The sequence below is a fragment of the Telmatherina bonti genome, assembly GCF_933228915.1.
Source record: "Telmatherina bonti genome assembly, chromosome: 13".
In the NCBI taxonomy this organism is placed as follows: domain Eukaryota; kingdom Metazoa; phylum Chordata; class Actinopteri; order Atheriniformes; family Telmatherinidae; genus Telmatherina; species Telmatherina bonti.
Window position 1 is genome coordinate 35,364,616 of NC_136611.1, and position 14,607 is coordinate 35,379,222.

Below are 14,607 nucleotides of genomic sequence, written 5' to 3' on the forward strand. Positions count from 1 at the left end.
TGTTTACATCAGATGACTGGGTTAATAACGACGTTACTGCAGAATGTTTACATCAGATGACTGGGTTAATAACAACGTTACTGCAGAATGTTTACATCAGATGACTGGGTTAATGACGTTACTGCAGAATGTTTACATCAGATGACTGGGTTAATAACGACGTTACTGCAGAATGTTTACATCAGATGACTGGGTTAATAACGACGTTACTGCAGAATGTTTACATCAGATGACTGGGTTAATAACGACGTTACTGCAGAATGTTTACATCAGATGACTGGGTTAATAACGTTACTGCAGAATGTTTACATCAGATGACTGGGTTAATAACGACATTATTGCAGAATGTTTACATCAGATGACTGGGTTAATAACGACGTTACTGCTGAATGTTTACATCAGATGACTGGGTTAATAACGACGTTACTGCTGAATGTTTACATCAGATGACTGGGTTAATAACGACGTTACTGCAGAATGTTTACATCAGATGACTGGGTTAATAACGACGTTACTGCAGAATGTTTACATCAGATGACTGGGTTAATAACGACGTTACTGCAGAATGTTTACATCAGATGACTGGGTTAATAACGACGTTACTGCAGAATGTTTACATCAGATGACTGGGTTAATAACGTTACTGCAGAATGTTTACATCAGATGACTGGGTTAATAACGACGATTACTGCAGAATGTTTACATCAGATGACTGGGTTAATAACGACGTTACTGCAGAATGTTTACATCAGATGACTGGGTTAATAACGTTACTGCAGAATGTTTACATCAGATGACTGGGTTAATAACGACGTTACTGCAGAATGTTTACATCAGATGACTGGGTTAATAACGACGTTACTGCAGAATGTTTACATCAGATGACTGGGTTAATAACGACGTTACTGCAGAATGTTTACATCAGATGACTGGGTTAATAACGACGTTACTGCAGAATGTTTACATCAGATGACTGGGTTAATAACGACGTTACTGCAGCGTGTTTACATCAGATGACTGGGTTAATAACGACGTTACTGCAGCGTGTTTACATCAGATGACTGGGTTAATAACAACGTTACTGCAGAATGTTTACATCAGATGACTGGGTTAATAACGTTACTGCAGAATGTTTACATCAGATGACTGGGTTAATAACAACGTTACTGCAGCGTGTTTACATCAGATGACTGGGTTAATAACAACGTTACTGCAGCGTGTTTACATCAGATGACTGGGTTAATAACAACGTTACTGCAGAATGTTTACATCAGATGACTGGGTTAATAACGACGTTACTGCAGAATGTTTACATCAGATGACTGGGTTAATAACGACGTTACTGCAGAATGTTTACATCAGATGACTGGGTTAATAACGACGTTACTGCAGAATGTTTACATCAGATGACTGGGTTAATAACGACGTTACTGCAGAATGTTTACATCAGATGACTGGGTTAATAACGACGTTACTGCAGCGTGTTTACATCAGATGACTGGGTTAATAACGACGTTACTGCAGCGTGTTTACATCAGATGACTGGGTTAATAACAACGTTACTGCAGAATGTTTACATCAGATGACTGGGTTAATAACGTTACTGCAGAATGTTTACATCAGATGACTGGGTTAATAACAACGTTACTGCAGCGTGTTTACATCAGATGACTGGGTTAATAACAACGTTACTGCAGCGTGTTTACATCAGATGACTGGGTTAATAACAACGTTACTGCAGAATGTTTACATCAGATGACTGGGTTAATAACGTTACTGCAGAATGTTTACATCAGATGACTGGGTTAATAACGACGTTACTGCAGAATGTTTACATCAGATGACTGGGTTAATAACGACGTTACTGCAGAATGTTTACATCAGATGACTTGGTTAATAACGTTACTGCAGAATGTTTACATCAGAAGACTGGGTTAATAACGACGTTACTGCAGAATGTTTACATCAGATGACTGGGTTAATAACGTTACTGCAGAATGTTTACATCAGAAGACTGGGTTAATAACGACGTTACTGCAGCGTGTTTACATCAGATGACTGGGTTAATAACAACGTTACTGCAGAATGTTTACATCAGATGACTGGGTTAATAACGACGTTACTGCAGAATGTTTACATCAGATGACTTGGTTAATAACGTTACTGCAGAATGTTTACATCAGAAGACTGGGTTAATAACGACGTTACTGCAGAATGTTTACATCAGATGACTGGGTTAATAACGTTACTGCAGAATGTTTACATCAGAAGACTGGGTTAATAACGACGTTACTGCAGCGTGTTTACATCAGATGACTGGGTTAATAACAACGTTACTGCAGAATGTTTACATCAGATGACTGGGTTAATAACGTTACTGCAGAATGTTTACATCAGATGACTGGGTTAATAACGTTACTGCAGAATGTTTACATCAGATGACTGGGTTAATAACGACATTACTGCAGAATGTTTACATCAGATGACTGGGTTAATAACGTTACTGCAGAATGTTTACATCAGATGACTGGGTTAATAACGACGTTACTGCAGAATGTTTACATCAGATGACTGGGTTAATAACGACGTTACTGCAGCGTGTTTACATCAGATGACTGGGTTAATAACGACGTTACTGCAGAATGTTTACATCAGATGACTGGGTTAATAACGTTACTGCAGAATGTTTACATCAGATGACTGGGTTAATAACGACGTTACTGCAGAATGTTTACATCAGATGACTGGGTTAATAACGTTACTGCAGAATGTTTACATCAGATGACTGGGTTAATAACGACGTTACTGCAGAATGTTTACATCAGATGACTGGGTTAATAACGTTACTGCAGAATGTTTACATCAGATGACTGGGTTAATAACGACGTTACTGCAGAATGTTTACATCAGATGACTGGGTTAATAACGTTACTGCAGAATGTTTACATCAGATGACTGGGTTAATAACGTTACTGCAGAATGTTTACATCAGATGACTGGGTTAATAACGACGTTACTGCAGAATGTTTACATCAGATGACTGGGTTAATAACAACGTTACTGCAGAATGTTTACATCAGATGACTGGGTTAATAACAACGTTACTGCAGAATGTTTACATCAGATGACTGGGTTAATAACAACGTTACTGCAGAATGTTTACATCAAATGACTGGGTTAATAACGACGTTACTGCAGAATGTTTACATCAGATGACTGGGTTAATAACGACGTTACTGCAGAATGTTTACATCAGATGACTGGGTTAATAACGACGTTACTGCAGAATGTTTACATTAGATGACTGGGTTAATAACAACGTTACTGCAGAATGTTTACATCAGATCCATCCGGATCCTGAAGGAACATGGAGGATGTCTTTCCACATCATAGTCTTGTTAATGTGATGCGTTCAAAACCAAGGAAATGAAGATTATGCATCAGGACTATAAGCTCTCTCTCCAAGAGTTTTTTAGTAGCCCTGACTGGGGAAATGTGTCAGCAATCATGTGACAGTTTCGATGTACTTGCAAATGTTGTCTGTTCATATATAATTTTGTGTAGAGACCTGCTGGTGACTCGAGGAAAGGTCAAGGTATACACTAATAATCAGTCATGGGTCACTAAGTCAGTGAAGTCCTGTATTAACAAAAAGAAAACCATGTTCAGGACTGGAACAGCATCTGATCTGCACCTAGCCACCAGAGAGGTAAAAATTGAGATTGACAGAGCAAAGCAGAAATATTCCACTGATGTGAAGGCGAAAAGGGCTGCTAATAAACTCGGATCTGCCTGGACTTCTATGGAAATACTTGCAGGTATACATGATTAAAAAAGCATGAGTAACACTACCCTAAGTGGCTTTAAATCAGACACTGATCTTGCCAATGCTTTACATGTGTTCTGTAATCGTTTTGACACCACTGACTTATAAAATAAGACACATGATCTCAGCCTGCAACTTGTCAATAATGAACACTTTATACTAATGAAGATGTGGAGAAAGCTTTCAGAAGCACAAGAGTGCATAAAAGCCCAGGACCAGATCAAATATGCGGTCGCTTACTCGCATCTTGTGCCACAGAGTTGAGCCCAATGTTTCAGTATATTATCACTCAGTCACTGAAAACACAGCATGTACCCTACATTTGGAAGAACGCCATTGTGGTTCTAGTTCCAAAATTCATCACTTCTTCATCACTGAGTGACTTAAGGCCTGTTGCTCTGACCTTTCTCCCCATGAAAACCTTTGGAAAAATAGTGCGGTTGGAAATTCTAAAGAGCACAGAACAGGCTTTGGACAGTTTACAGTTTGCTTATAGACCTAATAGAGGAGTGGAGGACGCCACGCTCGTCCTTCAGTTGCTCTTTAAGCATCTCGAGGGATAGGCTGCCATGCCAGGCTTTTATTTATTGACTTCTCATCGGCTTTTAATACAATTCTTACCAATATTTTGACATAAAGACTATTAGAACATTTTAACCTAAGTAAAAATCTTGCTGGATGGATTTTAGACTTTTTAACAAACAGGACGCAGAGAGTCAGAGTGAACAGAGTTTTTTCTGATACACTGTGCAGTTCCACTGGTTCGCCACAAGGGTGCGTGCTCTCCCCCTTGCTTTCATCCTCTACAGTCTACACTAACACGTGTCAGAGTACTTTCAGAAATCGTTTTGTTTTGAAATACGCTGATGACGCTGTGATTGTGAGCCTTCTTCAGGGAAACTAAATGGACATGGCCCAGTTGTCAGTCAGTTTGTTCAGTGGTGTGAAGAGTCCAACCTGAAGATACACATCCAAAACCGTCCAAAAGACATGGCCGTTGATTTCAGGAGGATAAAAGACACACCAGAGGTCACAACCAGCTCTGGTGAAAATGTCGAACTAGAGCAGAGCTATAAATATTTGGTAACTGTGAGTGACAGCTCACTCAGCTTGGAGGAGAACTCTGAAGTTGTATATAAACAAGAACATCAACTTCTTTTCTGCCTCAGAAATCTGTCACGTTTTAATATTGACAAACAATGCTCTCTCTCTTTTACACATCTTTTATTGAATCAATTCTATCATCTTCCTTGGTAGCCTGGTTTGGTCATTTGGCTCTGATAGACAGAAATAAAGTCAGTCAGATGATTAAATGGTGCAGTAGGCTGATTGGTGATCAGCTGAGTCTTGAGGCCCTGTACACCCGGCAGGTACACCCGGCAGGTACACCCAACAGGTACAGCTTACAGCCTCTTAAATTGTGAGTTGTGACTCCCACCCTTTATTCTCCCATCAGGATGCAGGTTCCAGGTGCTGAGCTGCAGGACAAAACGTTATAGGAACAGTTTTGTTCCATCTGCATCAGTCCTTCTCAATAAATTTTAGGATTTTAAATCATTTTCATCTATTAATGTCACTATTTATTGATTTTTGACTTGAGCCATTGATGTGAGCCATGGTGAATGTCACAATGTCTGTTAATGTGTTTATTTACTGTCTTCTGTGACACTAAACCTGAAATCGCTGCACAACAAATCTCCCTACGGCTACAAATAAAGTCAGCTGACCCTGAACCTGTTCATGGTCCTCAGGACAGAATGGATGAGACGGTGAGACCTCTGAGGATCCCGGCTCAGATGAGCGTCTACGCAGACAAACACCACATTTTCCACCTGGTGCAGGTAAAGGTGCAGCCCGCAGGTTTTCCTGCTGAACACAGCAGCTGTTCTCAGTCCGGTGTGTGTGTGTGTGTGTGTGTGTGTGTGTGTGTGTGTGTGTGTGTGTGTGTGTGTGTGTGTGTGTGTGTGTTGTGTTGCATTGCAGAGCCTGGTTTCCAGTCTGGTGATCCACCGACCTGAAGACCCGATCTCCTACCTGATGGAGCTGCTGCAGAGGAGCAGGGTGGACGGTACGTCCCGACAGGTCAGGGTTCTGGTTTCAGTGGACTGTCTTTGGGACCCCTCGGTGTCTCGGACTTACATGAAAACTGGAACCTGAAATTCTGAGTCCTAAAGTTCTGATGGTTAAGTTCACTGTCTGTGGGAAAACGCAGCTCCTAAATGTGCTGAAACAGAAACCTGGACCACAGTGATGAGTTCAACAGGAGACTTACTGCTGCTGCATGAAATGGCTGATGGGAAATTCCAACTGACAACAGATGAAATAACTTCAGTAGAAGTCAGTTCTGAGTCAGGAGAGGGTCTATAGGGCTGTGACGACACGCTTTTGTCCTGATTTGATTTAAATTGCAATTCTCAAAAATTTTATAAGAGATTATTTTTATTTGAAAAAAAAAAGATTTTAAAATTGTGAAGCAAAAAATCCTGATATTCGATGTGATTTCCTACCGCTTTTAGGTTCAGTGAACGCAGCATAAAGGTGGGAAGTGTTCCATTTAGCTGGTGGTCATTAATGTTTAATTATCGTCTTCATTTTTATTTGTTCACATATTTCTGACCTGGTCAGTTCCCCGTGTGATGCTGCTCGGTCCTCCGGCTGTGGGCAAGCACACTGTGGTGAGTAAACACACACACTCACACAAACAAAAACACACTCACATTAGAAGATAACACTAAGACCCCAGGCTCCATCATTAGCAGTTAGTTCCAGTATTTTGGAAACAACAGGAAGGTACTTGTGCATGTACGTATTAACAACAAAATAAATGAAATAATAGTCTGTAAATGTAAGAATTTATATAATTTTACATTTGAAAAGTTTTAGATGCATCAGATTACTCAGTCCATGTCCTCAGGACCCCCTGCCCTGCACGTTTTAGACATGTTTGAACTTCCTCATCAAGTTAATTACAGCCTGTTAACAAGTCTTCATTTCATCCAGGTGTGTTAGATTAGGGTTACCTGGAAAACATGCGGGGGGGGGGGGGGGGGGGGGGATACTGGATTATAGTAACCTGGTTACTTCCAGTTAAACTGGCTCAGTGCCGTCATGTCGTCCCGCTCTTTCTTCTGTGGGTGTTTTCAGGGAAAGAGGCTGAGCGCTGAGCTGAGGGCCGTCAACGTGAACATGGAGAGTCTGCTCCAGGATCAGTCGGAGCCGAGCAGACTCTCTGAGCAGGTTACACCTTCAGATTTACTCCCAGATTCAGAAGCATGTCAGGAAGGCCGACTCTTCTGTGGAGTCATGTGATCTCTCTTCTGTCCAGGATGTTCCTGCAGAGCTGCTGGTCCCACTGGTTCAACGGAGACTGGAACAGATCGACTGTGTCAACAGGGTGAGTGTCGATCTGAGGAGCGGCTCGTTCCCGTCGCCGTTTCTTCAGCAGATGAAGACATTTCAGGCCGTGCAGTGGGCTGATCGTAGAGACGGAGGATTCAGCTCTGATGATGATGATTAGCTGTGTGGCCGAGCAGCGTGTCTGTGCTGTTCCCCAGAGATCATCTGATCAAACGGACGCGCGGCTGTCACAGACGATTCCCTCTCATCCTCGCCGCCGCTTCGTGTTAGCGTCTCGTCCTGCTTCCTGTCTCCATCCATCAGGACAACGCAGCGGCTCTCAGATCCGTTTAGGAAGCTGTCAGACACCAACCTGAGCTCACCTGTACAGACAGCTGACACGCGACACCACAGATGCTTTCACATCCCATCATGAGCTGTCAGAGCTGCTTGCAGGTTTCACATGCCCGTAAGGAGGTTCTGTAGGTGGTTCTGGTTCTGCTGCTCATAAACAGTCCACATTCTGAGCATGCTCATTTCTGCTGCTCTGAACCAGAACATGTCCAGTCCGGTTCAGTCCACCACTGGTTTGGTCTACTGGATCAGGACTGGATATAGCAGAACCAGACTGGGTCGGGATCGGGTCTGGCACAGTTCTTCATCAGGTCTGGATCTATCAGGACCAGGATACAGTCAGTGCATAAAACTGGTTTCTTACTGGAAGCTTCCGTGTCAGGTGAGCCATCTCCAGGTCAGAGCCAGGTGAAGCCCCGCCCCTCTCTGATTGGTTGTGATGGAAACGTCGTGGAGTCCAGAACGTCGGGACGGAGCGGTTGGATCCGTCTCTGAGCTGAAAAAGTTCTGCTGAAGAAAAACCGAGATGTTCTGTCACAACGTGACAGCAGTCAGAAGCTTCTATTTCTATACAAACCACTGCAGCTTCACCGTGTGTGTGTGTGTGTGTGTGTGTGTGTGTGTGTGTGTGTGTGTGTGTGTGTTTGGGTGGGTGTGGGTGGGTGTGTGTGAGTGTGTGTGTCTGTGATGGAGAGACAGACTTTTTTACTTTGATTTGCTAATAGCTGTTTTTAGCTGCAGGCTAAACTCATCAACAAACAGAGTTTTTATGTTTGTCTGTGTGAATGCAGGATGATTGACAGCTCCCATCTAGACTGCTGCTGTCACATTGGACACCACACCTGTCTCCATGCACTCCCGTTTCCTGCACAGCAGGGGGGATTATCTCTTTCAGTGATCCTGTTAGTCAGGGATCAGATCAGACATCATCAGGTGGGTCTGAGTCCACGTGTCGGTCACACAGACTGTATAAAAGATGGGCGGAACCCCAATGACATTACCCATTGGTTTCTTAAGCGATAAATTTTTTCCTTCTAGATTGCGCCGTCTGATGGCAGCAAATTGTAGTAGCTCTGACTTTTTTAAAAGTACAAACTCTTCTCACATAGATATTACCTCAAATTAGGTATTTTTCTCTGAGGATTTCATGCCGGTTCGGAGGGTGTGTTGCAAGGAAGATTTTTCTCCATATTTTTGGCTCTCTCAAGGCTTGTTATGATGAGTCTCCATGGCAACGAAAGACTTGTTTACAATCGGGATCAACTAATTAAACTCTCCCAAATCAGGATCATCAGCAAAACAACACATCAAATCCCAATGGAGTTGAAAAGAAAGAGAAGAGGATCCAGAGCGGGAGTGAGGCAGAGGAGAAAGCGATGGACCGTCGTCATGGATAATGTGAGATCGCTAGCTAACAAAACGGATGGGCTCGAGATGCTAACAAGGTCTCAGAAAGAATACAGAGAGTGCAGTATTATGTGCTTCACTGAGACATGGCTGCATGAACACATCCCTGACTGTAATGTTTCTGTACCGGGCTTTAAAACGGTCCGTGCAGACCGCAGTAGACAACACAGCGGAAAGCTAAAGGGTGGTGGAATTGCAGTGCTGGTTAACCAGCGTTGGTGTCATCCTGGACATGTTACTGTCAAGGAGAAGATATGCACAAGGGACATGGAACTGTTAGCTGTGAGCTTCCATCCATATTATTTACCCAGAGAGTTTACCTGTGTTATTCTGGTAGCGGTTTATATAATACCTGGTACCACACCAGACACAGCCTGTGACGTCATCAGCTCCGTCGTTGCTCGGCTACAAACACAGCATCCAAACTCATTCATGGCGATCTCCGGAGACTTCAACAACGTCTCCCTCTCTGCAACTCTACCAACATTCCAGCAGTTTGTCAGCTGCTCCACCAGAGAAAATAAGATGTTGGACTTATTTTATGCAAATATGAATAATGGATGCAGTTGTTCGGCCCTGCCCCCTTTAGGAAGATCTGACCATAATCTGGTTCTTCTCACCTCCACCTACAAGCCCATCGTTCAGCAGCAACCAGTCATCACAAAGACTATCAAAATCTGGTCTGCTGAAGCTGAAGATGCTCTTAGAGGAAGCTTTGAGGCTACAGACTGGAACGTCCTCTATGAACCTCATGGAGACGACATCAACGCCATGACTGAGTGTGTGACAGATTACATAAACTTCTGTGTGGACAGCATCGTCCCAACAAGAACAGTGAGGTGCTTCCCCAATAACAAACCCTGGATCACCTGAGGGATCTCCTGAGGGATGTGTGGTCTGGAATGAAGAAGATCACCGGCTTCAAGTTAAAGGGGGACCAGCCTGATGGAGGTCTGGACAGAGCTAATGAGCTGAACATATTCTTCAACAGGTTCAGTTCACCCCCTACCTCCAGCCCAACAGACCACACACCCTCCATAAGCCCACTGCTTTCCTGTCACGCCTCCAATCTGTCACCCTGCAGCTCAGTCATGGACCAGAACACAGCTTCATCTCCCTCCACATCAGGACATCCTGAGACCTCCACCTTGTTTGTCTCCTGCAATCAGGTTAAGAAGCAACTTGAGAAACTGAACCAGAACAAGGCTGCAGGTCCAGATGGTGTCAGTCCCAGAGTTCTCAAGACCTGCTCAGAACAACTATGTCTGATTCTCCAGCACCTTTTCAACACCAGTCTGAGACAAAATAGAGTCCCGGTGCTGTGGAAAACCTCCTGCCTTGTTCCAGTGCCTAAAAAACACAACCAGCTGAACCAAGTGACTACAGACCAGTTGCCCTGACTTCTCACATCATGAAAGTCCTGGAGAGACTCTTACTGGCTCACCTCAACAAGCAAGTAAACACCTTTCAGGACCCATTCCAGTTTGCATATCGTAATGGACTTGGGGTTGAAGATGCCATCATATACCTGCTCCAGAGAGCACACTCTCATCTGGACCATTCAGGCAGCACTCTGAGGGTCATGTTCTTTCATTTCTCAGTGCTTTTAATACCATTCAGCCTGCTTTGTTATGTGAGAAGCTCCATAAATTCCAGGTGGATACCTCCACAACCACCTGGATCTATGACTACCTCACAAACAGACCCCAGTTTGTGAAACTGAAAGGTTGTGTGTCTGAGATGGAGGTCAGCAGCACTGGTGCACCACAAGGAACTGTACTCTGGCCATTCCTCTTCACTCTGTACACCTCAGACTTCCAGTACAACTCTGAGTCCTGTCATCTGCAGAAATACTCTGATGACTCTGCAGTTGTGGGGTGTATCAGGGATGGACAAGAAGCAGAGTACAGAGAACTGGTCAGTCAGTTTGTTAAATGGTGCGGTGACAATCATCTCATATTAAATAGCAGCAAAACAAAAGAGATGATTGTTGACTTCAGGAGGAAGAAGAATAAACAAAGCACTGTTTCCATCCTGGGAGAGGAGGTGGAGGTGGTGGAGGAATACAAGTATCTTGGAGTTCAGCTGGACAACAAACTGGACTGGAAATGCAACACTGACTACATCTACAAGAAAGGTCAGAGCAGACTGTACTTCTTAAGGAAGCTGAGATGGTTTAACGTCTGCACCAAGATGTTGCATATCTTCTATAAGTCTGTTGTGGAGAGTGCAGTCAGCTTTGCAGCATCTGCTGGGGTAGTAGCATCAGAACCAGAGACTTGAAGAGAATCAACAAACTGATCCAGAAAGCTGCTTCTGTGCTTGGAGTAACTCTGGAGCCGCTGGAGCTGATTGTCCAAAGAAGAATGCTGCACAAGCTGATGAAGATGATGGAGGATTCTTCACACCCTCTCCACAACACAGTGATGAAACAACAAAGTGTGTTTAGTGAGAGGCTTCTTCAGGTCCGATGTAAGACTGAAATATACAGAAGATCATTCCTGCCAGCAGCCATCAGCCTCCGGAACAAGACCTCCTCTAGTTATTATTATATACTACAATATTGAATTTCAGCTCCAGCTTTTGGCTTCACTTTAAACTGGTCTGTGGATCTTCTGAGACATCCCAGAATTTGTCAGGTGTAAATGGGCGTAAATGGGAGGGTTACTGGTTTCAGTGTTGTTTTCCTGCATCTGGAACACCTCATCAGGTATGTCCTCCTGGTCGAATGACTGTTTCCATGGTAATGGTATTGACAGTAAACCTATGCAGTCTGACTCCTGTTGCCCACCGATGACATGATGTCATCAGACTGTAAAAGCTGCCATTGGTCAGATCTGCTCATCTAACGGAGGACGGTTTGTCCAGCCATGCAGGATCCTGTCCAGCTGACAGACCTGATGAAGGTTTACTGTGTCACAGGGCTGGGTGTTGGAAGGGATCCCTCAGACCCGTTGGCACGCTGTGAGGCTGCAGCAGGCCGGCGTCCTCCCAGACCACGTAGGTGAGGATATGACACGTCATCCATCACATGGTCACATCGTCATCCCCTTCCTGTCTCATGAACCGTCTCTACCGGTTTTCAGTTCTTCTGGAGGCTTGCGATGAGGTTCTGGTTCAGCGGGCCCGGGGCCGGCTGGTAGACCCGCTGACGGGAGGTGAGTCCAGCTCGGTCTGCTACTAACAGATCTAACTAATGGAAAGGTGACTGATCATGACATCACTTCCTGTCTGCAGATGTCTACCATGAGACCTTCATTTTGCCAACTGATGACATCATTGCTCAGCGTCTGGAGAGGGGGCGGGGCCTGTCAGAGCAACAGGTGTTGGCTGAGCTGCAGCGTTACCGCTGTGAGGTCACCGGTGTGAAAGCAGCCTATCAGCACGTCCTGAAGAGCGTCAGCGGCGACCAGCCTCACAACGACGTCTACCAACAAGGTACAGCCGTCCTCAGGTGGATTCATCCGCTTTGTTAAAGAAAAGGCTGAATTTACAACAGTCACTCAGATAACGGGACAGAAAAAAGGAACAATAAATTGTGATTTAGTGACATAAGACGAAATGTTTTGTCAAAACAAGTTGGTCCTGGACACATTAGAACTTTTCTGTTGAACAGTGGGACAAAATACCTGTCAGCAGGTGCAGAAGTCTGACTGAGAGGAACAGAAAACACCTGACTGGAAACATCACAGGATTGTTCTGTGGATGGAGAGGAGACGGGGGCCTGTCATATTTCCCATTATGACTGATGGGAAATATTTTATTTAATCATGTCTTTTACTTTTAAAAATTTTTTTTGGACCGCTGGTCCAGTTCTGGGAGTCTGGTAGTTCAGTACTGTACTGTACAGCTGACACATGTCTCTGTGTGTGTGTGTGTGTGTGTGTGTGTGTGTGTGTGTGTGTGTGTGTGTGTGTGTGTGTGTGTGTGTGTCATCAGTGTTGTCTTTTGTCCGGACTCATCATCGCTCCAGAACTCCAAGAATCCTCCTGATGGGTCCTCCAGGGTCTGGAAAGAGCCGTCAGGCCCAGCTGCTGTCAGAAAAGTACAAGATGGTGGACGGTAGACACACACACTTCGTCCTTGTGGTTCTGTGTGGGTTCTGGTCTGATTTAACCCAACTTCAGGTGGATTAGGACTCTGTTTGGGTTTCTGACTGAAGCCAACCAGAACTTGATTAGTTTGAGTCTCATCTGCCTGATGTCTGGAGCCTGGACGGATCTGATCCTTTCTGTGTGTGTGTGTGTGTGTGTGTGTGTGTGTGTGTGTGTGTGTGTGTGTGTGTGTGTGTGTGTGTGTGTGTGTGTGTGTGTGTGTGTTTCAGTGTGTTGTGGGTACCTGCTGAGATCCATTGCCGCTGACGGTTCTGGTCTGGGAGCAGAGGTCCAGCCGTACCTGGATGGTGGACGTCCAGGTAAGGATCTTGTTTCCAAGCAACCTCTCGGTCCTACACAGCAGTCCAGGTGGTTCTGTGTTCTGGTCCGGATCCCAGCAGTGTGGGTCTGTTCGCATGCTGCTGATCCAGGACCAGTTGGTTGAGTTATTGATGAGTGCTGCTGTTGCAGTTCCAGACTCCCTGGTCCTGCAGGTTCTGGAGGCGCGTCTGAGCCAAGTGGACTGCAGCTGCAGGGGCTGGATCCTGCATGGCTTCCCCTGGGACCTCCATCAAGCCAAGAGCCTGCAGGAGACTCAGTTCCAGCCCAACAGGTACATGAACACAGCGCTCCTTCTTCTGGTCAGGTCAGCAGGTTCTCCTCTGGTTCTTTGTTTCCAGAATCTTCTTCCTGGAGGCGACAGACGAAGTTTGTCAGGAGAGACTCAGTCTCAGGGCCACAGACCCGGTCAGCGGCCAGAGGTCAGTGGACCAGTTCTCCCAGGACAGTAACTGGTTCTGACCTGGTAAAACCATCTCAGAACACAAGTGGACACACCTGTTTACTGCTGCAGGTTCCACACCGTGACCCGACCCGCCCCCAGCTCTGAGGTCCAGACCAGACTGCAGACCAGACCAGAGGACCGCACTGAGACCGTGATGCAACGACTGAAACAGTACCGGGTCCGGTCCGCCGCTCTTCAGGTACGAACACACACAAACACACAGATACATGCACAGAAAGACAGAATATTGAAACATTGTGTGTGTGTTCAGTCGGTGTATCCAGATGCGATCCACATCGATGCTGATCAGGATCCACACATTGTGTTTGAGATGTTGGAGAGCAGACTGACGTCTAAATAACACCTGGACCCACCTGGACCCACCTGGACTGCAGAATGTTCTGTGGTTTTATGTTGTTTAAATAAAGTTTGTTTTGGTCTACGGGAGTCTAAGGTCCATTTTCCATCAACAAACTGGGTTCTGGATCAACTGGGGCCACTGGATGTGGTCCCACAGAACTGGACCATGGGTCCATGCTGAGTACCAGATTCTACACACTGATTGGCTGAGTTGGTTCCTGAGCATCGTCCCAGTCCAGCATCAGTGAAGTTCTGATAACCACGACAACCGCTGACATCATGCATACAGGCTGTTTCCACCAATCATAGTGAGATGTCTTCATACCAAAACCTGCTGCTTAGTAGACTGATGCATCATGGGACAAACTGCTGCCCGAGTCCATGTCGATGCTGGGATCCACCAGCCACTGGTCCACTGGTCCACAGATCCACTGGTCCACAGATCC

General features: G+C 45.1%; 1 protein-coding gene across 1 annotated transcript; it reads left to right on the top strand.

Annotated features, from left to right (window-relative positions):
* Window positions 1-5,583: 5,583 nt before the first annotated feature.
* On the top strand, window positions 5,584-14,162 carry ak8 (adenylate kinase 8; the record flags this gene model as incomplete). Its single annotated transcript, XM_079251742.1, has 14 exons — window positions 5,584-5,667; window positions 5,810-5,894; window positions 6,452-6,501; window positions 6,971-7,063; window positions 7,152-7,220; window positions 11,846-11,927; window positions 12,010-12,081; window positions 12,161-12,361; window positions 12,863-12,985; window positions 13,248-13,337; window positions 13,489-13,630; window positions 13,698-13,778; window positions 13,871-14,000; window positions 14,073-14,162. 14 exons carry the CDS (start codon window positions 5,584-5,586, stop codon window positions 14,160-14,162), a joined length of 1,392 nt encoding a protein of 463 aa, XP_079107868.1.
* Window positions 14,163-14,607: the final 445 nt, after the last annotated feature.